This window comes from Aphelocoma coerulescens, chromosome 1, assembly GCF_041296385.1.
Source record: "Aphelocoma coerulescens isolate FSJ_1873_10779 chromosome 1, UR_Acoe_1.0, whole genome shotgun sequence".
Taxonomy (NCBI): Eukaryota; Metazoa; Chordata; class Aves; order Passeriformes; family Corvidae; genus Aphelocoma; species Aphelocoma coerulescens.
In genome coordinates, this window is record NC_091013.1 from 33,512,768 (window position 1) to 33,538,721 (window position 25,954).

Sequence of the window (25,954 nt, forward strand, 5' to 3'; positions counted from 1 at the left end):
TCATCTTATTTGAGACTGACTCCATCCTTCTTTCATTTCCAGGACAACAGCTAAAGCAATGAAGAAAAATTACTGCCTTTTCTCATCCTATCATCTTCCAAACATGTAGCTGCCTGTGCACTTTGTGGCAATAGGAAAAAAAGTAACTGCAACCACTGGAAATTGTTTAGGAGAAAATGAATGGCATTTTCCAAGACAGGCACAAAAGTGGTGCTCCCTTTACAGACACATTACCAGTGCTTACCCTGAACTCCAGAAATGTTATCAAATTACCAGAAATGAAGTTTCTGTAGTAAACAGCTAACCCCAAAATATGTAGTTGTAATATATTATTTCATAAGACTCTTCTTCAAAATGTCTTGTTTGCCAAGTTCCCTTGGTCGCAAAAGCAGTGATAAGATCCAATCTTTTGCCCTAAGCACCAGGCAGTAATGGTATCATTGTCATCTACTCCTTCCACAATTGCGTTAGCCTACCTTGAGGGTTCCTCCACACACTTCAGAGATGATGACAATTCTCTTTTGGAAATAATCTTTAAGGAACATCAACACTTCCTTTTTTAAGAAAGAAAAGCCCCTTTTGCCCCAATTTTCAAGGCTGCATCTTTTAAAGCTAAAGCTTTTACACACTCCTTATTCTACAACAATAAGCTCCTGTCCATTAGCTTTTGGACAATGAAAGATCAGAAGCATATTAAATTTCAGGCTAACACTCCTTAGAACACATCTGCCAGTATAACTCAGCATATGCTCAGCTTTATCCTAGTAGAGAACAGTGGGGAAAATTTAAGCTTTTGTTAATAATGATCTAACCTTTTATCCAAATATTTGTGTGGAGCATGTCTGAACACTTAGGCACCTCCTGTGGATCTCTAATCTCTTTAATTAAAATCATTCTCATGCTACTGCTTACATTTTCACTTTTGTCTCATACTGCATACACACAGAAGTCTCTCAAAATCCAGGCAGCCCTTCAACAAATCAAATTAAAGGAATTTGGGTTAAGATGATAACTGATAGTTTACGAAAATCAGCTGAGACTGGTAAAGGTTCCACGGCTGGTAAAGCCCCTCCCACTTAGAATACGTCAGCATAATCTGACTAACTTTATATTCCTTATGCTTTTTTTTTAATCTGAAAATTTAATGAAATGAGAGTATGTTCAGTGATCAACAAATTCATAGAATCATAGTGTCATTTAGGTTGAAAAAGACCTCTAAGAACTCTGAGTCCTATCAAAATGTGAAGAAGACAATACTTTTATGGCAGACATCCATATAAAGAAATGCTGATTATTCCAATCACTGTTTTTAAAGAGGAATAGATTCAAGTCACAATATAATGATGAATAATGATGAGCACAAAGAGATATTCCTCAAATGAATAACTGGTGTCCGATACAAATTGTCCTGCCTTTGCAACATGTTCTTAAAATTCAATCTGTAAATTACATCACTATAATCATTGTTAGGTATTAAGGTCACTTGTACTAGCAATCACTTAGCTGAATAGACAAACCTGAACTTGTATTGCACACAAAACTGGTTTTAGTTATCCCTGTGGAATCACACGAACTGTTTGGAGGGGCATGGAGGGGAAGAAGGGGTGGATCTATGGTGGAACATCATGTTATTAATTTTAACTTTATATAACTTAATTACCTAAATATTTAGGGGTCAAAACATAGCCAATACAACGTAATTAGCAGGAAAATTCTAAGTAGTAAAAAGATAGTAATAACTTCACTTCTCATTAAAAACTTACACATTTTAATGGCACTTAGTGGACTTGCTATTTGGAAACATCATATTGTAAAATCTTTCAAGCCATTTCCAAAATGTAAAAAAATCCTTGTAAGTATTAATTTGAAAACTACTAGATTGTTATTCTCTCTTATTTTTATAACAAATAGAGAGAAAATCCAGGGCCTACAGTACATGTATGCTATCTTTTCAGTTAAAAAAAATAAAAACAGTCATGAAAATATCTTGTTTTGCGGTAATATACTGACAATACACAAAATCCCAATTAGTATCAAGATGGGCACTAGAAGAATGGCTGTTAGCTTCATTATTAAAAATACATTTCCCAAGGACTTCAAAAGTATTTTCCTTATGATAAGGAGTGATAAATAGGTCAGCAAATGGATACTCAAATTATTTCTGTAAATCAGCCAGAAAACTTTCCTGTGACTTCAGCAGATTTTGAATCAAGCATTCAGATCTCAGCTATTATACATTTTCTGCATCTTTTCAATGAGCAATGATGGCTTTCTGTTCTGAAAGCCAAATGTATCTTTGTCTTTTCCCTCACAAAAGATCAGAACCCTATAAGCACCATCTGGACTGTTTCTTTGTATGTCTGTAGATTATGCAGATACAGACTTCAAACACAGACTGCAAAAATCCTATTGTAGCAGCAGCAACTGACTGGGATCCTCATCCAGGAGTGCTTTGAAGTTAAAGGAGCTGAATCAGGCCCTCCATATGCCTTGCATAGTAAAAAGATTGAACCTATTGTGCCAGTTTATACATCCCATAATTGCATAGCTGTTACCTTATGTCAGCTTTCTCACATAACTCTTACCTCCAAGGCATGCACCCATGGCCAATGAGAATATTAATGGTTTCATAGGCAAGTTAACATCTGGATCTTTACTCAGATTGAGAAGCACAGGAATCTGTGGTTGAAGAAGAGAGAGAGGCATAATAGACTTCATTAGACAATTGGTATAGAGCCCAAAAATACAGCAGGCAGGCCTTCTAGCCAGATCTAGCACCAGTTCTCAGCCAGTAACATTCTTCAAAGCTAAACAACTTCACCTTAGTTCACAAAAATGGTTTGAGTTCAACATAATTTTGTAACCACTTGGTTTGAAAGAATGGTGTAATCGGTACTTGTAGAGAGAAATTTATTGGGAAGGGGAGAGGTGACAATATTATTATCCTGTTTTCAATGTGTACAGAGGTTTATGGGACCAAAAGGGAAAGAGAAAGAATAAGCAAATGTGGAGCAGTAAGACATGAAGCAGGAAGAGCTTTAAGAAAATAACTGTGGTATGTCTTAAAATTAATGCATTCTCAGAGTCTAGGAGTTTCAGTAGTGAATAGAGTTATGACATTTAATTCTCCAATTTGTCATTTTAATGTATTTCACAGTTCACCCTCACGGGGTATAATCTCTTCTGCTTCCTGAAAAATGCTTTAACTTTGATGGCTGAGTGATGCTCAACTTTATTGACTGTGTGTGTTCTTTTGGTATGGCGCAATATATAGGCTTTATGAAGAACTACAACTCTCCTCATTCCTCCCACCAGTGGTGCTACTCATCCCTCTTAAATCCTCTTATTGATTAGCCTAGATAAGCTAATTTCTAAACAATTATTCTTGAATTTTACATTGCCCGAAGATGTCTTTTTCTATTTTAAGGCCTAAAGAAGGCTCAGCATGCCCAACATCTTGTCTGTTTTTGCAGGAAATAGTAAAGAAAGATTCCATTTCTCATCACAAACTTTATTTCTCTCAAACTGTCACAGCTAGAACATGGCATACAATCCAAAATTAAGTTATATTTATTTACAAACAATTTAGTGTCCTGTTGTTGAGGTCAGTCCTAAAGCTGTTGCCAGACAGCTCTGAGTGCAGAGCAAATAATGCTCCACACCCCACCAGTGCACTAGATATGCAGAGAGGAGAACAGAGGAGGGGCACTGGTACTGCTCTATCAGCGAGTGTCTCCTCCTGGGATGGCAGCAGACAGAGAGTGAAACCCTCTCAGCTATTTCTGCTTTCCAAAGATAACACTTGTACAAGTAATTGCACACACCCTCATTGTGCCAGAGTAACTTAAGCAAGTTATCAGATCCTATAGCTGTGCAGTGCAATAGAATTCAGCAGGTAAAGAGCGGCCCAAAAATGCTGGTTAATATTCAAGGATCACCTCCTCCAAGCTCAGAAGCACATCCTGACAAAGAAGAAATCAGGCAAAAATGCCACGAGCCATACATGGATGAAAAAGGATCTCCTGGACAAACTCAAACACAGAAAAAAGAAGCTTACAAGGACAGGTGTCCTGGGAGTAATACAGAGGGATTGTACAAGCAGCCAGCGATCAGGTTAGGAAAGATAAAGCCGTGACAGAATTAAGTCTGGCCAGGGACATCAAGAGCAACAAGAAAAGCTGCTGTAGGTATCTTAGTGATAAAAGGACTATCTAGTGATAGAAGGAAATAGGAGACCTGGTTATCCAGGATATGTGGAAATGGCTGCGGTACTCAATTAGTCTTCTGTCTCAGTCTTCACCAGCAAGCATTCCAGCCACACTGCTCAAGTCACAGAAGGCAAAGGTAGGGACTGAGGGAATGAAGAATCACCTGCTGTAGGAAAAGATTAGGTTTGAGACCATTTAAGGAAAGAGAAGATGCCCAGGTCCATGGGGCCTGATGAGATATATCTGCAGGTCCTGAGGGAACCGGCTGAGGAAGTGACTAAGCCACAATGCATCATATTTGAGAAGTCATGGCAGTGTAGTGAAGTTCCCAGTGACTGGAAAAGGGAAAACATAACCCTCATTTTTAAGAAGGGAAAAAGACCTGGAAAACTACAGGTCAATCAGTCTCACCTCAGTACCTGGCAAGGTCATAGAGCAGATCTTCCTGGAAAGTATGCTAAGGCAAATGGAAAAGAAGGAAGTGACTGATGACATCCAACATGGCTTCACTAAGTACAAATGATGCCTGGCAAATTTGATGGCTTTCCTTCAAGTCAAAGAGGCATGGATCTGGATGGACAGACCACTTGGTGGATAAGGAATTGACTGGATGGTCATACTTAAAGAGTTGTGGTCAATGGCTCAATGTCCAAGTGGAGCCCATTGACAAGTGTCATTCCTCAGGGGTTGATATTGGGACTGGTGCCATTTAACACTTTTGTCATCAACATGGACAAAGTGTTCAAGACCAGGTTAGATAGGGCTTTGAAAAACTTGGTCTAGTGGAAGGTGTCCCTTCCCATGGCAGGAGGGTTGGAACTGGATGATCTTTAAGGTCTTCCAACCTAAAGCATTCCACGCTCCTATGATACTGTCTGGTTCGTCTATTTGTGCAAAATGTCAAAGAAACATCAATTCACACTGTTATTTTAGGGATTCATTGCTGCTCTACTTCACAACACACACTGTGCTAAGAACTGCCTGTGGCAAAGATATCTTCTGTGAAAACTGCAGAGAATATGCATTAATAGAAAACAAACTATTTGTAGCTTCTAAAACTGTTGATGATTGCTCTGTCTCTGCAGACAGCTACAGCCTAGTCTTACACTTTTATCAAGCAGTGAAATTCAGGACATCATAGAAAACTCTGGAAGGGCAGAAGGCAAGGAAAATTCAAAAATAAAGCTGGCATCAAGAAAATGAGATACATATGAAACATTCAGCACTGCAAGAGAGAAGCGTCCGATAGTTTTAGAGGCAATAAACAGTGGGCCAAAAATTATTTACTTTCTAACTAAGACCTGTCAGAGACTAAGTCACTTTGTCAGCCAGATGGTTCACAGAAATTGTTTGTTGCTCTATATTGAGGAAATAGTATTTAAACTCGGGTAAAACAGGGATTTACTCTGGATGTCATTTTACTACTGGTAATAAAAGAAAAATATAAACAGATGGATTCAGCATGTATAGCTGATAAAACATGTCAATTAAACTAAAGAGCATACTGGTAATAACCAGTGACCTAAAATTCTAAGGTGAAATTCATGACTATTTAAATGACAATATTAGGAAAGTCCAGGCCTTAAAAATTAGTGTCTGCCTGTCAAGGGATGTCATTGAGAGTTCAGCTGTTGAAAAAGGAAGAGAAATATCAGAGGTTTAATAGAGTGATACATAGAGCATCAGTAGAGTATCAATACATTTATTCTGCAGGCAAAGAAAACTGGATACGCAACATGAAAAATCCTTTGCTATTCAAAAACTAAAATGTGAGAAATATAAGAGCCAAGCTTCTGGTTTATGAAATTTTCATGATAGAACATTATCTGGGTGTTTTTTAAGCAACTCTCAGGTGTATCTGTATATATTAGATTTGCTGCTGGCAACACAGCATTTTACATACAGTCCAAGTTCACAGAGTTTCCCACAAAGTATTTCTCAAACTCAAAATTCGGGACACTGAAACTGTAAAAGGACCAGTTGTATGAGCTGAATGTTCACAAGTCCAGGGAGCATGATGGGATTCATCCCAGAGTACTGAAGAAACCTGCAGATGTTATGGCAGAACCCTTCTCAATCATCTACAAAGGGTCTTGGGGACCTGGGAAGGTCCTTGCCGGCTGGCAGCTTGTCAGTGTTATTCCAGTTTACAGAAAGAGCATGAAGAATGACCGAGAGAATCACGGACATGTTAGTGTAACCTCAGATCCTGGAAAAAATATAGGGAAGATCATACTGGGTACTATTGAAAGGCATTTAAAGAGCAATATAATCACCAGGCACAGCCAACAGGTGTTCACAGTGGGAAAGTCCTGTTTAACCAATTTGATATCCTTCTATGATAAAGTCATCCTCCTCGTGGATGAAGGCAAGGTAGTGGATGTAGTCTTTCTGGATTCTAGTAAGGATTTTGATACTGTTGCTCACAGCACAGACAAGCTGTCCAGCTGTGGGATGAGCAGGTTCACAGTGCACTGGGTAAAAAACTGGCTGAAGGGCAGAGCCGAAAGTGTTGCAGTGAATAGGGTCACAGGTGACTGGTGACCAGGCACCAGTGATGTTCCTCAGGGTTCTGGGGCCAGGTCTGTTCAAAGTATTTATCAACAATCTCAAAACAGGAGTTGAATGCACCATTAGCAAGTTTTCTGGTGATACTAAACTGGGAGGTGCTGTTGACTCTCTTGAGGAACTATGGGAAAGTCCTTGAGCATGTCCAGAGGAGGGCAACAAAGCTGGTGACAGGGCTGGAAGGCATGTCCTATGAGGAGCAGCTGAGGACTTCGAGCTGGTCCAGTTTGGAGAAGGCTGAGCGGGTGATTTCATTTACAGCTTTCTGAGGAGGGGAAGTAGAAATGGATGTGCTGAGCTCTTCTCCTGAGATCCAGTGACAGAATACAGGGCAATGGCTCAGAGCTGTATCATAGCACATTCAGACTGGACATTAGGAAGCATTTCTTTACTGAGAGGGTGGTCAAACACTGCAAAAAACGTTCCTAGAGAGGTGGTCCGTGCCCAAATAACTCTTAAACCCCCTGTCAGGGTTTAAGAGTCATTTGGACAAAGCCCTTAATAACAGGCTTTAATTTTTGGTCAGTCCTGATTTGCTCAGGCAGTTGTACTGGATGATATTTGTAGGTCTCTTCCAAGTGAAATAGTCATGCTATAATTCTACAATACTTTTTTACAGTACATTCGTTACTTGGTGACAAGAAATTATTTATTTTCCTGTCACATGCAGATAGCTATCACAATTTCCAGGCATGTTTATGCAAAGAAATGCAATAAACACTCACTCATGTAGACATCTATTTAATTAGGGAGCTGGATCTTCACTTTTGAATTTAAAGGAAAGGGAAAAGTCCTGGGATTACAGTTCATTGGGCAATTTTCAACCCCCTCATCTCGTTTTGGGGCAGTTCATTTTCTTTGCATACAGGACAAATTATTTGAAATAAGCAATTAGAAGATATTTTGAAAACTGTTTTGTCTTCATGCAGTTCCAATGCTCTATTTTAATGTAACAAAAACAGAATTTTGGCAAGACAGAAACAATAAAAGTACTCAACCTATGATGAGCTAAGTGCATGCAGAAACCCACTGCACTGTTTCTTGTAGGGAATTCTCTTTGTCCAACATCCTCTGTAGCAAAACATACATGCTGTGTTCTGCCCTCTTCACAGAGTTTTCAGTTTAGCAACTTCAGTACATGAATTCCATATAGTACTGACATTTTTGGTTGTGGGTTACACCAGATTTACCCTTGTCTAGAGCAGAGAAGAATTTGACCAATAACAGTGTTGCACTGGAAAGGTATTTTCAGGGAAGACACTTCAAATAAAACACTGATCAGATTTTTGTAGTTTCAGAATTTTTTAGTAAGAGAGAAGTCTTCTCCATGTTGCTGAAGGCTGCTGAAAATCATCGATACGTTCACTCTGTTTAAACACATGAATATTTTGCACTTTAAAATATGCCCATCTTAAAATAACTGAAAATATTTATGTTTTGTTCTTAAGACTGCAGATAATGTGTTGTGTTTTAGGGTAAGGAAGAATCCTAATTTACCTACATAGATACATAGAATCTCTTGAAAATGCCTAGAATCTTTTCTAGAAAACCATTTTCCTTATTGGTTTTCATCACTTCAATTCGTAAAATAGTTTATTTCCTAGAATTCTGTGTAGTGCTGGTTCAGATACACTGATATTCTATTCCCCTTTCTAAAATATCAATCTTCACTTTCCACTTTTCACATCCTCTCAAAGTTTACTGACTGTTAAGTCATCCATAAATTTTAATGCTGTCAAATATGAAACTTTACATGAAGCAGTCAAATTTATCCACAGATGAAATGAAACTTTTAGTCTCAAGATCCATTAATTAGGCATTAATATTTTTTTCTTTTTTTTTTTTTCTATACACGAAGCAAGTCATTATGAATCTGATTATCTCACTAGTACAAACACAGAAACTGAAAGGAAGTTTTGGACAACAATACATCACCTTGATTTTTTAAAGGAAACACAACATCACAGTTACAGAGCTGTCTGCAGGTTTTTCTGGTATGAGTCCCTTCAGCTATGCACCTAAGTCAAGACTCAGCCTCTAATGGAATTATGTATTTCTTCCATTTGTTAAGTAGTTCCTGGGTCAAAACACTACACATAACAGAAAACGGAAAGAGTTGGAGCTTCACAGCTACAGTGCCTTCAGCCCAAGGGCGCAGTCACCTCGCATAGAAGACTGTCCTCTCTCACTCCAGTTCTGAGTTACTACGCTGATTGTGCAGCCCATCCCCTCTCCCTCTTCCAAGTCTGGATGACATGCACTGCATATTGTTTTAGAGAATGAGTGGAGGACCTTATCCAGCAGCACAGAGGCAGTGTTGGGGACATCTCATAAATGAACTGATGCCTGTTTTCTTGAAGCTTCCCACCCGTGAAGCAACAAAACAGTGTAACTTTCCAGATGCCTTTGCAATTGCAGTTGCTTTTTCCACAGTCAGCTGAGGGCTCACAACCAGAAGAACTGGGACTGGCAAGACTGCCACATCCCTGGAATATGGGACAAAAATCATGGCCTTCTAATGCAGAAAAGGCACCATTAGCATCCTTGACTGTGAACTGCCACCAGACCTTTCATCATCTCTGCATGATATTTAAGGAATTCATGTACAAGTCAAACAAGCCATTACCCCATGAGATTGGTTTCTTTTAACTCCTATTGGTCAGTGGCAAAGCCTCTATAGGCAGAGGTCTGTGATGTTATCCTCCAAACACTCTTCCCTCTGTCAGAGAACACAGCTGTTAGCTATGAAACTGCCCAGATTTTTGTATCTCTGGGTTCAAAAAATTGAAGGAACTTCATGGATTCCACATCCCTACCCAGCACCTGGTCCATCAAAGCTATGACTAATGAAAAACGCAAGAGAGATTGATCCATTGTCATGACATTGCTTCACCACTGAAGGAGACTTAAGGAGACCTGGAGGGATTCAGTACATCTGTCTTCCATTATTATGAGTGCAGGCTCATTTGTGAAGTGTGAACTTTTTCCTAGGAAAGGACAGGATCATTCGTGGGTACATCATAGCAGGTGCCCCATATTCCTTCATCACTAGGGAATGTCAAACCAAACTCGTATATAGAAGTCTCTGATTAGTGAAGAGTCATTCTACAAAAGATTTGGATTCAATATATTTAATACTCCTCATCAGAAGTTCATAACTTTGGCACATATACTGAAAAATAGCCTTCCAAAACTAAATACTGCTTGCTTTAACAGTAGGAACAAAGTACCAAAGAAAGAAAAAGAATTTTAAATGGAAGTTTAAAGATCTTGGGACTTAGTCGCTTAGGAACATTCTGTAAGGACTTTCTAATGCAGAATGACAAAGACTAAAGTGCAAGCTTATTCACTGAAGTAGATGAATCTCAACTTTAGTTTGCCAAATAGCACATTAATGTCTTAACACCTCAGCTAATGACTGCTTTTACATAGGTGAGAATATGCCTGCATTTTTCTCCCTGTCTCTTCTCTCTGCCTAATAAAAAAAAATGAAAAAATTATAGCAGTCTCTCAGGTTCATCCCAGGACAGAATGAGAAAAATACAAATTTGAAATAGCTTAAAATGTTGACAAGGATCCCTCCCTGTCCATCTGTATTTGCCACCCGCAAAGATACAAAAGAAATGGTATTCAGGCATCCAAAAGGATTCTTGCATTTCAGTCCCTTTTCCCAAAACATACTCCTTTGGTTGTTATGCAGGTAGGTGTTGTTTGGTATTGTTCCAAGCCAATTTTTATAGACTAGCTGGATATGAGGCAAAAATCTTCTAAGTAAAGATTTCTGCATTATTGCTTAATAGACCTCAAGCATTTGCTGGGAGGTGACTCATCCCAAACCAATCTTTCCTTTCACGCCTATTGCTTGAAGTCTGTTGTGGTTAAATCAATATAATTTCACAGGAAACACCACAGTAATCAAAGCAAAATACCATATTAATATATATTTATAGAGTAGTTACAAATCTGCCCAATTTGTTATATGCCCTGTAAGAAGTGTCTTAAACCTTGGCACAGGTTAACAGTGGACATGAACATCCAATAATGGACAAAAAAAGGTGAAGAAAAAATATACTTAGCTGAGAAAGAGCTGTAACAATTAAATAGTACGGTACAATGAATGAATGATCACAATTTAAACTGAGAACTTGATTAAATAAACCTATCTGACCATGCCCTTATTTGTTATAATTTGATACTTTTCTGGTATTAAAGCTCAGCTGCTGACAAGCATTTGTTATGCTTAACATAATTTGGTGGTTTTTAGACTAATTACATAAGTAAGGTAGCAATAAAAGGTTCGGGTGTTAAAAAAGAATTAGCATAAATACTCAGCACATGGAGGAAAAACATTCATAGCAGTGGATGGATAGTGACAGTTTCCATCAAAAAGACAATTTTGTTTTTTAAGTATTTATGTGGATATAAGAGGAGAAAGTGCAAAAATGCAGCCAAAACAGCACCTCTAGTCCCACAGCTACCTGCAGCAATGGCCAGCTAGATACCTTAACAGTATGAGTTAGTTTCTAATACTGATTCAATCTCAGAGGATAAAGTACGCTACAGCACAGCAGAGGTAAAAAAAAAAAAAAAAAAAAAAAAAAAAAAAAAAAAACCCCAGCAAATTGTAATCAGTAAGCTCAGCTCCCTTGCCAGCACCTGGAGGAGGATGTGCAGTGCTGCACAGACCTTACCATTGTAGCTGTGAAGGGGATGTTGTCAATCACAGAGGAGGCCAAAGCAGACACCCAGAGCACTAAAATGATGGCCACTGCCAAGCGCTGATCCTCAGGAACCACCTGGAATTGAAAGAGAGAAAATTATAACTTTGAGATCAGTGTTGCTCTGTGGGTCCCCCACGGCATAATTGCGTGTTCTTTACAGCTTTAATTTATTGACATTTATCATTCCTTTAGGCTCTGAGATAGGAAAGGCATCTTAGATAAAATAGCCTAACATTTAGTAACACAATTATAGTTCTTCTTCCAAGAAAACTTGAACAAATGGAAGTACAGAGATTGATATTTCTAATACTCAGCTTTCACACAAGAAATACGCCGTGCAACTGTGAATTTTGACCTTTAGCTGTTTATACTTTTTTCACTTTTGCATTTTTGGAGTTTTTAGACTACAGAAAAAGCTTCTCTATTGCATTTATGGCTATGTTTATTCTGGCTGTGGACAGACATATACATATTAAATATTACCCATGCCAAAGTATGACATGCTTTCTTGTTATTGCTGATGCAGGAATGCAATCATTAATATAAAATTCAAAATAAAAATATTATTTATTGTTCTACTGGAGTAAAATGATTTTTTTAATTCATTAAAAAATTATAAATATTTTAAACATACCTTTATTAACAAAGCTGTCTGCTCTCCTATATAGTCTATTAAGTGCAGATGAGCCAAAGCCTGGGGAAAAAAAAAAAATCTATATCAACTAATGAAGTGCATGATGTACTTACTTCTTTTTTTCACTGGATGTAAGAAAATGCAACCATTTCTTCCCATTTACAAGATATTGATATTCAACTCATGTAGCTTCTACAGAAGTAATTTAGGCAAGAAAAGACACAGCAGAAATTGGTGACTATTTGCAGAAGTGAGCTGGTTGCAATAAAATGCCTCATAGGATTACTCAAGAGCATGGGACACAGGATCAGAGAATGGCTGAAATTTAAAATTACATTATTCAGTAGATACGTGTCTTCTGAAAACCAGAACACAACTGATTTTAAATCAGCTTCCCCAAGCCCACAATACAGATAGAAGTATATCATGTGTTTCAAAGGTCAGATGAACTCAGGCATCTCATCCTCAGTCTCAGATGAAGAAACAGGAAAACAAATGACGCTTCTTTTTTATGGCTTTCTTAGACCCATTCAAAAAAAACCCCAAAAACCTCCAACAAAAACTACCAAAGCCAGTATCCATCTGCTAAAACCAGAACAGAGATCTCAGGTGAATGGGAACTGGCACAGAGGCAGCAGCATCTGAAAGGCAGGAAATCCAGCTCTCCAATGCCCAAGTTAGGCATGTGAACTAAGGAGGTGAGCCCTGTAAGCACTGGACAACCCGGATCAGAGTGCTCTACCCTCCCTGTGAGAACCATTCTCATTTGTACAGGACACTTAGGTAGCACTCCGTGGTGCTACCACGGATGAAAAGACATAGGAAGACTTCAGCCTAGTGGTGTTGACTCTGATCTCTCCTTGGGCATACAGAATACTGACTGAGTCTTCACACACAAGGATAGTGACCTATTTCCTTGACCCTCAAGGTAAAAGGGTGATTTTAACTCATGAGTGCTAGCCTTTAATTCATTTGGGTTTTGTTTTCTTTTCTTGTAGGCATGAAGAATGAAGTACTATTTTCAGGTTTAATAAGGTATATCTATTTTATGACTTCTCAGTTTCTCAGGGGAGAAAATCACATCTTTTTTTGTTTAGCCTAGACCACGCTGGTTGGCTTGCTTTCATTTTTTTTCTGTCAAGTAAAAGAATCAGTCAGCTGCAATACCTCACTTACTGACATCAGTCCCTCACAGAGCTGCAGGAGTCAGTATTCACACAGCACAGCTCCATATAACCCTCACACTAGGCAGTCAGACAGAGCCCTTCAAAGACTGCAGTGGGAAAAAAAGCATTCAACTCACATGCTGTCAAATTCCATGACAGATGCAGACAAAGATCCTAATAGGCATCGAGTGGTGTGGTATAGGACACTGTCGTCAGTGACTAAGGTGCTTTCATTCAGACTGGCAATTCCTGTACCTGCAGCTTGATTGGACATCAGCTGAATGATAGTGGTTTGGGGATCACCACATAGTAAATTTGGCCCAGAAATATTATTTTTTTAACCATACATTGAAGAAGAAAAGGTTTATCCACAATTAAAGACACAGCATGCAGAAAACAAGCAGCAAAACTTTTAAATACAGGCACATACCCCTTACACTTAAAAAAAAAAAAGAATATTTTTCATTACTTTAGCTTCCCAGGAGAAAGTTTCCTAAGAAATTAAGTCTTGTTGGTGATTTTAAGTTACCATTTTCTTTCTAAGCTATCTGTGTTGCTTTATCAACTCAAAGGTTATGTCAGTGACTTATTAAATGTATATAAATGTATATAAAAGCAATATTCTTAATAGTTTTTATATTGTTGCTTTGTGTTCACACTTCAAAATAAACTTTTAAACAGCTAGTTGTCAGCAATTAGAGCCCAGATTTACATTCAATTGATACTGCTGCCTTATTAATTATCTACTAACAGAACGTGTTACTTTTGAGTAACACTCAAAATTCATTCTGGAACGCAAGAAAAAGAGATGTTGAGGACACACACATCACTCCTGCAAGACAGTCTGCAGGTAGCCCATCTTGTTAGAGATGGGGACAATACTAATCACATAAACAATTTTAGGATGTCTCTATGATCTCCAGGCCCCTCTCCTGCAAGCACCTAAGAGCAAGTCAGCAATTCGTACCCTGCCACTGTCCTCCCCTGCATGTAAACTGCCCAGAGGGTCTCCTGGATATTCCTGTGTCTTCTAAGAGGAGTAAGCATTATTGCACTAATTGGTGTCTTCAAGCATATTAGTTCCTGTGTGGCAGTTCACAACAGAGCTTTACTGTGGAAAAAAATCATGTGCCATTTAAAACCAAAATCTAATTTATGCATAAAAATTTTGATTAATTCTCTTGTGGACAGTATGTCATGATGACTGTTGTAAATAAACTCTGCCTGAAGGATTTAAGGTATTATGTCCATTACTACCATAAGAGTGAACAAAGAACTGTAATCCTGAGAGGCATAGGGACTTATTTTAGAGAGACAGAAGAAGCAAAAAGATTTTTATAGCATGTAACAGCCACTTGTGACTAAAGACCAAAAAGACAGTAGTAAAGATTAATTACTCAGGGGACACAAAAGAAAACAAGAGAGCTCCAAAAGATTTCCAAGTTTTTCACTGTGAAAGATGCACCAGACTGGACTGATGAACCCCCAAAGGCAGAGCCTCCAAAAGTTCCCCTGTGGTTCAGGAACTCAAATCACATTTTCCAAAATGACTTGCAGCCTAAGCCCACACAGGTTTTTAAATGTGCCTTGTAATAGGAAAGAGAACATTTATAGCAGTAGAAACAGCTTCAGACTGGGGACTACCCAAGCTGAAGGTTCACCAAGGGTGAGCAATATGAGCTGACAGTTGCTGGATGCCCTAGACCATGGAAAGATTTCTTATATTTCAATGTATATTTTTGTTTTGACCAGTTTCTTCTTGACACTGGTAACTTAAAGGAAAGAAAAATGCCTTGGAAAGGACTGTCACCTACTAATCCAACAGATTCAGATGAAAATTAGCAGTGATGACATACATAGAACATTTTCTCATTCATTTAATGTCTCACTTTTTTTTTCTTGATTATCTGGAAGAGTTTCTTTCATGACCTTAAACTGCTGTTATTCTAGGGAGCCAGGAAAAATATTCTTTCATTAGCAAACTATTCACTGGTGACCTGAGAAACCATAAAAGTGAAGTTCAGTGAATTATAATAGTTGTATCCAAAGTCTGGCAGTAAATGGCAAATCCCTGTGTATTTTACTGTGGTATTGTGCAGTCACACAGCACTCAAATCACAGCCAGTCCATCCAAGTTCAAACAATAAATACATCAGAGAATACAACTAATAAACCGTTACAGCAGCAGTAGACAAAATAAACATGGCTACAGCGTTGATTCCCTGTAAGGTCTAGAAAATGCAAGGTTATATAGAACCTGATAGAATGGAGAACTAAAAATTGCTTGTTCTAATGAGCATACAATAAATCAATATTTCCTGATGAATTTTAGACTTAGTAACTTACAGAAAACTTCCTAATAATAACCAAAGTTTCCACTCATCTTCTCAGAGGTTACCAGATTTTGACTTCCACTTTGGCATTAATTAGAGTTAGTTGGATTGGTTCTTGTTTCTGTTTGCTTCAAACATTGTCCCTGTTACTGCTGGGGATTTTTTTTAATAGATTCCAATTTCCAAATTCCTGGGATCTTTGCAATTATTGGGAGGGGTGAGGGGAGGAAAGAGGCTGTATGAGCAAATTTGTTACCACAGGCTTTTCCCAGGCTTCTCACTCAGACAATACACTAGCCATGGCAGTGTCAGTGGTCACATGGGTATTTTCAGTCTTGTTTCTACATCATTATTACATCATTTAAACCCAATAATTAACAACTGAAGAATAGTCAACACTCTAGAAGCCTAATTAAAAAGTTAATGTGAGTATCCACACAAAAAAAATCCAAATATTTGGCGTAAAAATAAATCCTCTCAAGCTGTACAAAAGCATCAAATAGGGAATAAAAGGGGATACAAACATGGAAGGACTGTTGTCAAGCAAACAAACACAGAAACTACACAGCAAGATATCCAGGCATTTCAAGAGCTGAATATCTTTTAAATTAGCATTGCAAACTGAAATTCAGTGTATTTTCCTTTTGAATCACACTCCTGTGTGATATCTTAGGCCATTTGGTAGTGTAGCAGACAGCACTAGAAGCATTTTCAACTCTGGTATAATCTTGTTCTATTATTTTTCCTATTATTTTTCCTTATTTGTATAAGTAATTGTAAACAAAAACATAAATATATATAAAATATCTGCATATATAGACCAAAAATAAACCCAGAAACTGAAATATAAATTATAGAAAAATGATTGTGTGAGATACATTCAACAAACACAGAATAAGGAGAGAGTGAGATCAAGTTTACAATGAAAATTTAAATATGAAAGAGGTCCAACTAACTTTCACACTCTGCAATTCCTCTCTGTATTACCATAACTACACTTGATCAACAATATTCCAGTGGGATTGAACCAGCAGGAGGCGTCTCTCCAGGAACATAATTCACATTTGAAATTGTTTGCAATTCTTCAGGCTTTAGAATCAGAGAATATTACCTCCATGAGAACAAACAATGCTGCAAAGAAAAGGAGGGTTGCCCACTCAACTCTGTGCAATATCATCTCAAAATCATGGATGTCTGCTAGCACAAGCAGCCAAAGGGCTCCCAACATGGCAATCCAGCCTGCATGAGAGAAAGAGAGAACAATACTTTACACTTCACAGACTTGTTATGTACTACCAACATGTAAGTTACAGTATTGTGATTTTCAAAGATTTTTGACATATTTTTGCCCTGACTGTAACTGGAAGAGTTCACAGGCACCACAGGATTAATGTTTTCTGTTTTTAAATTAAAACAAACAAAAAAAACCCCAACCAGAGTTGGGTTACCCCAATAATCAATGGGTTTAGATCACAGAGAAACCTTTAGGTATTCAAGGACTAGTGAAGGACTCTGCAGCTCCCGAAAGCCTGGCTGCATCCCCTGGACCTTGAAGACTCAGTGGCTGCCTGCTCTAGAAGACAATCAGGAAAGGAAACTCTCCTTAGAAAAGAAGGGACACTTAGAGTAAAAGAGGCTGTCTTCAGAGATGATCCTCTGTACATCCTGAAGTGTTTTAATACACATATTTAGGCAACTAATTGAGAGAAAATACAAATCAAATGCACAATCAGCTGGAAAATGCAAATAACAAATCTCCTGTCCAAGCAAGGCTCACTTTCCCTCTGCACAGTTAAAATTCTTTCTAGAGCTGTTTGATCCCTCTGGTCTATTTATCTTAAAACTCTCAGAGTTCCCAAAGCAGCAGAGGAAAGTGAGAACTGTCAGTTCCATCTACCATGACTTTTCAATAGCAAAGTTGATATGCTGTCTTATAAAAGAAAGCAAATCAACTGTTTATGAAAATTAAATCAATTTTCTCCGAACACAAAGAAAGTGGATATAGAAATCCACTGCCTAATTTTCTTCTGACTGTTGTCTTGGCTGTTTTCCGAATTCATTAAAGAATAGTGGGCCCAACTCCACCTTAAATAAATGAAGATGATGGCAATTCCTGTTAGAATACTGCAAAGTAGGTACGTGCTGATTTGAAGCTAAGTAGCAGAATTTTAACTGCTATTTTATAAAAACTTAAGTCACACCATTACATTTTTCTCACACGCATTTTGTATGTAAGTACAACATAGTGAAGAATTAAAGCATTTCTCATTACTTCTGGAACAATCTGTGAAAATATCTTGGTATTATTTTTACCCTTCTGTCTCCAATAATAATGAATCAACTTGAATTGATATCTCTATATGGAGATAACAATCACTAAAGCTAATGAAATATTATAGAATTGCTGAAGAGGTGGATGGAGCCAGCATTTTCTAGCACCATGAGTGTTAGCAGCACACATTAGCTTGAAGCATGCAGCTTTGCATGAGAGAACAGTGTCTGGCCTTATAATATTGTTCCCTGAGAATACAGACAGGCAAGGGAGGTGTCATCCTGCCATGCTTCAGCAAGTACGGAGGGGAGGGGAGGGGAGGGGAGGGGAGGGGAGGGGAGGGGAGGGGAGGGGAGGGGAGGGGAGGGGAGGGGAGGGGAGGGGAGGGGAGGGGAGGGGAGGGGAGGGGAGGGGAGGGGAGGGGAGGGGAGGGGAGGGGAGGGGAGGGGAGGGGAGGGGAGGGGAGGGGAGGGGAGGGGAGGGGAGGAGAGGAGAGGAGAGGAGAGGAGAGGAGAGTTTCTTGGCATTTTTTATTCATGATGAAGAATTTTCAAAGTACTAGGATACATCAAAGGCTGGCTTCTCTGTTCATTTTTTTTCTAGCTTCCTGGACCACAAAAGAGAGCCATGAGGAAGAGAAACAGAAATAATTTTTAAAAATAACTTCTCATTTCTCTAGTGAAAATAAATCCCATTTACAGTTCCACAGACCACTTCCTTTACTGCCTTTTAGTGCCTCTGTTTGACAACAACTGATGTCCTGGAAAGAGAACTTGGAGAGAAACTGAATCTAAATTCTATTTCTACCTGTTGAAGAGGGTGATTGTTTCTACTTATCCTAGTGAAAAGAAAATGAAATTTTATTATAAAATGCATCTTGCAAATTTATAATGCAGTCTTCATAAGAAAAGATTTCCATTTCTTCTGCCTGGTGCCAGAAAAAAAAGTACAGTAGTAATCGCTTGAGTGCTTTGCTTTTCTCATACCCAGTGGGGAAAACCACCTTTGGAATAATACTTAGCTCATGATGAGCAGAACACAATTGCAATCTTACTCAAAACCCCCTTATTTTAAAATAATCAAGAACAAGAACTTGAAAATATAAAACAATCTAATAGAATCAAATAGAAGCCTAGAATTTGAAGGCAGGCAGGAGAAAGAAAGAAATGAGGGGAGAAAAATTACTGTGTAATTTATAGGCCTTTCAAATGCTCGTTAAGAACAGTTTGCATTCCTCAGCAAAAGTAATTTTGTCTGACCTACTACCTCATAGTAGCAGATCAGAAGCACAGAAGTATAACAAGCTTCCTCCAAACAAAGCAAAAATGTGGACGCTGTATGCTCACGTTACATGCACAGAATTTGGGGAAATGCATTCATGAAAACTGAGCGTACACAAAAATTTCACTTTTCTGGAAATTGAAATGGCACTTGAGACATTTGAACTGAAAACCAACCTCAGGATAATGTTGCATGATCTCAATGCTGGTCTGAGCAAACCAGCATGCTGCTTAAGACAGTGCAAGATAACGCATTTAGGTTGGAGGGATAAAACTGTAAAAATCCAGGATGGGAAGCAACTGGAAGCCAAATAGTCCTGCAGAAAAGACTTGACAGATACAGTGTATCACAACTAAATCTCATTGCTCACTGAAATACAGAACCAGGGCTACAAATAGTAAATTCTGTGAAGCAACCTCTGCTCTCCTCATCCCTGGAAAACCCTGAGAATATATACTGTAAGATGCATACCCATGAGGAAATCTGAGGCAGAAAAGGAAGCACAATCAACGGTCTGAAGAGTTGACTTCTGAGGAAAAATGTGAAGAATCCAGGATACTTAACTCAAAGATAAGATGATTAAAGAGGTCCTGACAAGTCTTTGGTAAATACCAGGCTTCCCCAAAGGGCAGAAAGCAAGCTGTTTGTGGCAGCAGTAGGACAGGAAAGAGTGAGAAGAAGTTAACAGCAACAACGATGATTCAGGCAACACAATATTCAGGATCACACATTTATAGTGGTGGAGAAATAAGGTTTTTTTTAAAAACCATCTAGACCCTTTCATTCTGCCAGATTAAAATATAGTACTCCTATCTGCAAATAAGGGGAGGGACACACTGATTTTTTATTATGTTTTTCTCTAAGTATGATTTTCATTTTCTGTGCTCTTTAAAATTCTTTATTAAAATTCTTTGCCACAGCAAGTTTTTGTGAACTGCAAAAACCTTCTAAGCCCACAATGTCCATTACAGGCTTACCAGCTAAAATATATTTGGTGCTTAGCTTTGACTAATTATTCACACAGCATGGTATTGAATACATGAGTAAAGTCCATAACTGTGTCCCAACAGTTTAGTCAGAAGACATCTAATTAGCTCCACAACCCCTCAGAATGCAGCTTAAGGATGTATGCCAGTCCTTCATGTACTGTGGTGTAATTGTAATGTAGTATATGCTTGATCATTCTCTTACACAAGCCTATAAAAATATTGGGGTGAAAAAGTTAAATCAAAGACATACTTCCAGTAGTGCTTTCTCTACTCATAGAATACGTTTTATCAGTAGTTCTGAATGTGAATGAAAATGTTCTATATTTTGGTTTATTCAAATTTTGTTTTATCAGACATCCCTGAAAATATACATTCTGAAATCCTGCTGAAGTACTTGCTAAGTAGTACTTGCTGTCTACTCATAAATGCTCTTTTAACTTTAATATAATTTTCTTTTTAATATAAAGTTACCTTCTCACAAAACAACTTGCTGGTCTTTTGAGCAGTCTCTTTTCATGGTCTTAGTGTCATAGAAATCATTTTCTGTTCTGTGCTATTTTTAGCACCACAATTTAAGGCAACTCCTTGGGGGACAGAACAGTGATGGTGACAGTCCAAGACTTGCACCACACCAATAAATACTTGGTACAATACAAGAGGAATAAAAGAATATGGAAAAAAATGGTGGAAACTATAATCCCATGCAAGGCAAAAGAAGTGGGGTCCTATGCTAATACAAGGTAATTACAGCAATAAAAAACAGAAGCTTTGCATAAAACAAGGAGGTAAAGAACTGACTGCTCTTTAATCCCAGATCAGCACATGTGCCTTAGGAAAGGATGTACTGGACTTGGTTGAAGAGCTGTAATAGCATGAAGTCAGAATGTGAAATCATATTCACCATTGTCTTTTAATGCCAACACCTAACCTCATTAACTCTCCAAACACAATTTCATAGATGAGATGGGATGGCATTCAAAACAGAACACTGTAAGAAAGAAACCCTGGTTAGACACTGCTACAGCTGGGCACTCCATCTCCAGAGATGAGCTGACAGATATATAGCTGTCTGTATCGCACCAATCCGTAAGTCTGAAAAATTACAGAGTACTCTCAGTAAAGGTCACTGCAAACAAACACACTCTATTGCCATAGCCTTATTGACTCTTGTGAACAAAAAATAATTTGAGGGGCTGCAAATATCAAGATAAAGGAAAGGTCAACTTCTCTAGAAGTGAGCAATAAAGATCAAAGGCTGCACTAGCAGATACAACTGTTAATGGTTCTTGGTTTTTTCTCATCAAGTGTATGGGCAGCTGCATGGACAGGGGGTATTGTACATGCATAATTCCCTGTTTGTAAAGACAACCATGAAATTTCAAGGCAGAATGTTTTGAAGAGTATCCTAAAATAAATTAAGACTCCAAGGATCATGGAAAGCAGATCTCCTGTATTTTCACAAGCAAAGTGTTATGCTGACAGGGATGAATAACTAACATCTGGACTAGACTTTCTGAGTCTGAGTCAATGCTGACTGCATTGATTTAGTTCCATTCCAACGTTCTCATTATTAAAAGATTATTGTCAAATTTATTTTAAGCTCATGTTCATGTACACTCTACCAGGAATTTTTTCAACGTGACTATGAATCAAAGATGCAGGAAGTCTCTCAGATACAGTTATGTCCATTCTCATTTTAGAAAAACAGTTTGCATTTTCACAGTGCAATCAAGTCTCTATGCTACATATCAGAGGCCAGCAGGTCAGTCCCATGCAGAGCTCTTCTTGACCTCACTCTAAAAGTGCTAGCCCACGAAACCAATACCACCACATGCCACAGCAGATAACAGAGTGAATGGATGAAGCACAAGCAGGGAGGTTAAGACCACTAAACGAGGACAAATATATTAAACTCCACTGGCAATTGTAGGTGATGATACCTGGAGAAAAGGGCTGCAGTGCAGCCCTAGCAAGCACATCTGCAAGGATCTGGAAGAGTCTCCAGAAAGGCCTGAAGACTTTCAAAGAGGACAGCTCAAAATCTTGGCTCTAATCTTATTATGTCTTTCTGCATTAGACTGGATTCTCTTGTCCGATGCTACAACACATTGTTTTGTTTACCACTGTCAGATCAGCAACTAAAGAAACTACTTTAGTCATGGAAAGCAGCATTACAGCTTCATATAAGTGGAGCATTAATGGAAAATTGTAAGGGAAGAAAGAAATTGCCACAGACAAGAGTCCCTGAGTAACTGCAGCTAAAAGAAATACATAAGATGATAAAAAACAGTCCAGGTTTATCAGTAACTCAACAGTGGTTAGTTATAGATGATAGAGTAAACCCATGAGATGGTCAAAACCCATTTTAGGGGTAAAAAAAGCACAAGAAAAAAGCATATAACATACATACAACACAACTCGTATGATAAAATCAGGTATAATGTAGAGTTGAAAACCAAATTTTAAAAAGTAAATGGTAAAGCTTCAGAAAATATATAAAAATAGGCTCAAGTGGACTCAAGCACAGGAAGTAAGAAAACATCAACATCAACACCAACACTATGCACATCTTGGCAAAGAGGAAGAGGACATCCCTATCATGCTCATCCCTTCTCATCCCAGCAAAACCCTCAAGTTATCAACACTGTGTTTTGACTCCTCCCAGCCTAAATGTGTGACCCTTAGCACCCTGGAGAACATCAAAGGGTGACCCTAACATCAGGAAAAAGGGGGAGATGACACTGGGATTATTCCTTTGGGTTTTGGGTGGATTTTTGGGTGGAGGAGTTTGGTTTGAGTGTTTGGGGGCAGGAAGGAAAAGTTGGTTGGTTGATTGGTTGGCTGGTTGGTTGGCTGGTTGGTTTTTTACAACAGTTTATACTGCATACTGTTAATGAGTTTTGTTTTGCACTCATTAGATAATTTAGACTCTAAGTGTTAGTATTATCATAAGATGAACAATGATTGCTTGCTTTGGTTGCACTGATACAACTTTTAATTAGACTGACAATAAATTCTTAAATCCAGATATAGGGGATGTTCCCCTTTTTGCCCACAGTATCACCAGCTTAAGAAGACTATGGAGACCTTGAAAGCAGGAGCCTACTGCCATGTACAGAGAAAGCACCCATAATCCAAATGTTTTGGAGGCCAAAGCCCTTTACTTTACTGAAATATGTGAAGGAGTTTCCAGGCAATTAGGGATTATTCAGGATGGCAGCTTTAGCTCTACAAAAACGGTCCACAAATGTTGCTACCCAAGCTTTGTATCTGGTTGCCTAGTTTATCCAGTCATGTTAGAAAGCTTTCCAAAATAATGAAATAATATTTAAATTCAAATGGGAAAAAAGTAGAGACAAAGAAAAGAAAAGTCATTGTGACAGCTCTAAATGCAATTGACAATAAAGTATCATTTGAGCCATTACTAAGGAGTCAATACCTACCGGCTTTCATCAGCTAAAACTGATTCATTTCCTAGACCTAGCTAATTTCTAGATAAATGTTAGCTTAGGTGACAAATTAAAGACCAAATGTGCACTTTTCATGATGATGATATAGTGACATAGGAAGTAAAATATAAGATGTGCTGAACTTGGTGTCATTCTTGGCATCTGGCCTATGCTTTCTTAAATCTAGCTTCTTCACCAGTTTTTATATCTTAATAACTGTCTGTCTCACCAGGATTTTTTGTTTTCTTGAGCATTAAAGAATTATACATCAGCTTATTAAACTGGTCGATGGCTTTTGTCAGGTATTTCATAAAACAGCTCCTCAGTAACACTGAGTAGCTCTATAATGAACCATTCATCTTAACTACTGCACAAATTAACCTGAAACTAAACACTGAGAATATATAAACACTTTCTTTTTTTCTTCCTCTCCATGGAGAAAACATTTAAATTTTTAAGTCAATTTTGTATGTTTCTCCAAATATAGTTTTATTGTTTGTAAACAAATGTCATATTTATACAACTCCACCATCACACAGAATAGTGGCATAACATAGTTCAATCTATTTATCACTGATAAGAGATGAGAAAAATGTTCCAGAATAAAATTTTAAAGTATAAAATTAAGAGCCTTTGACATTATCAGCTCTCTCATGCTATTGGGATCTGTCCACAGCTTTCTCAGCCATGTGCTTGTCTATGAGGTTATATAAATCTTTTGGATCTGAGGAATTCTGCTGCACACTGTGAGGCAGGATCTTTCTCACAGAGCTGTGGGGGCAAGGTTCAAGTTTCAAAGCACTTTCACCATTCTAAAGAATCCTCTTAGCTCAAGTTCAAATACACATACATCGTGTGTCCCAGGGCCCACATAAAAGCTGGGGCAGGGAGTGGGGGAAGTTTATTAGAGTTCTTCTTGAGCAGCTTCCTAGGATGCATCTTCAGAACAAAATGACACATTTATTTCACTTGTGGAATACTGGAGATTTTTAGTTTACATCATCACATAATTTAGTTAAAGATCCCTATGTGACAGGTTTCTGCCATTGGTTACAGCACTGCAACTCGTGCAAGCTTTTACACACACACATACTGACCCTACAGATCTGTCTCAAAGTTGTCAGCCAAGAATCATTCCTGCATTGAGCTCCTAATTTAAATGTTACAGAAAATAAATGGATTAAGTTAGTTGTTAAAATCTTAGTAGGCTGTAGTAATGAAGAACTGGCATCATTGTTTTTAAGTAAATATTGGTATGAACCTTCACACATTCTGTGATGAAATAACAAGTGTAAGCAAGTTTGTGAAGCTCTCTAGGACTGTGCAGCCCCCTCTTCCTCACTAAGCAGGCTACCCAATAAGTGCCACTCAGTTTCAACTCTATTATAATTATTGCTTCATCTATGTAAATTACAGTGTAAACTGAAAATTGAACATGTCCACTGAAACATATGAAAATCAAAAACAGGATGAAAATCAAGAGCAAGTAAAGAGGAGAAACTTTGAATCCCATTCACTTCCCTGAATTTGAGACTCCACTCTCTAGCTGAGACAAAATTTTTGCTATAATTTGCATAATAGTCTCTGTAGACATAATTGAGGGAGGAGACTGTTCTACTGAGGCCCTTTCCCATTAAGGTAATTAGTTTCTCATGTGAATGTCAACAGTTTATCTGTAAATTAGGGAAATGAGTCAATAAATATGGCAACTGGTATTCAAAGGAGTGACAATACAAGAGTCTTTCCTACCTACAGAAACTGAACACATTTCTCCTTTAATGGACTGCCAAGAAAATAAAAATAAGTCTGCACAACATGATCTACCAAACAAACAGAAGTCAGTTTACATTAAATGAAAACAGTTATTTTCCTACTTCTCCACTATTTCACTCACAGTTTTAAAGTGTTTCAATGATGCAAGATACACCTAGTTATCATACACAGCAAAAAGAGAGCTTCAGACCCTCAAAAGTAGCTGCAGCAGAATTTGCAGACTAAGTCCACAATCAGAAGTTAAATCACATAAATATAGAGCACAAGAGAAAGTTTTGTGAAAGAAAGAATTCTCATCAAACAAGATAACCTTTTTTTGGTAAATATTCAGGAATTTTAGCTTTAGTGCAAAAATGATGAGGGAAATTTAGATCTGGGAGGTTTGCTTGACAGGAATGACACAGAATACTGCTTATACAACTTGTGCTACTGCCCAGAAAGGTCATAGTGATGATGTCAGTTAGTAGAAAGAATAAAACCATTATTTTTTTATAAGTTCCTAAATTTGGGGGGTTACTAACACTGCCTTGGTTAATCATACCTAAGATGAAACCAGGCTG

At 38.0% G+C, this 25,954-nt stretch overlaps 1 protein-coding gene across 3 annotated transcripts in view; it reads right to left on the reverse strand.

The window, feature by feature from the left end:
* Positions 1 to 25,954, reverse strand: part of OCA2 (OCA2 melanosomal transmembrane protein) — a 166,967-nt gene that overhangs the window by 53,325 nt on the left and 87,688 nt on the right. For all 3 annotated transcript variants that reach the window (XM_069006263.1, XM_069006283.1, XM_069006273.1), the window contains 4 exons: positions 16,742 to 16,869; positions 12,132 to 12,191; positions 11,468 to 11,572; positions 2,586 to 2,679 (listed from right to left, as the gene is read on the reverse strand). In XM_069006263.1, the coding sequence (XP_068862364.1) occupies positions 2,586 to 2,679; positions 11,468 to 11,572; positions 12,132 to 12,191; positions 16,742 to 16,869 (387 nt within the window). The remainder of the gene's footprint in view (positions 1 to 2,585; positions 2,680 to 11,467; positions 11,573 to 12,131; positions 12,192 to 16,741; positions 16,870 to 25,954) is intronic.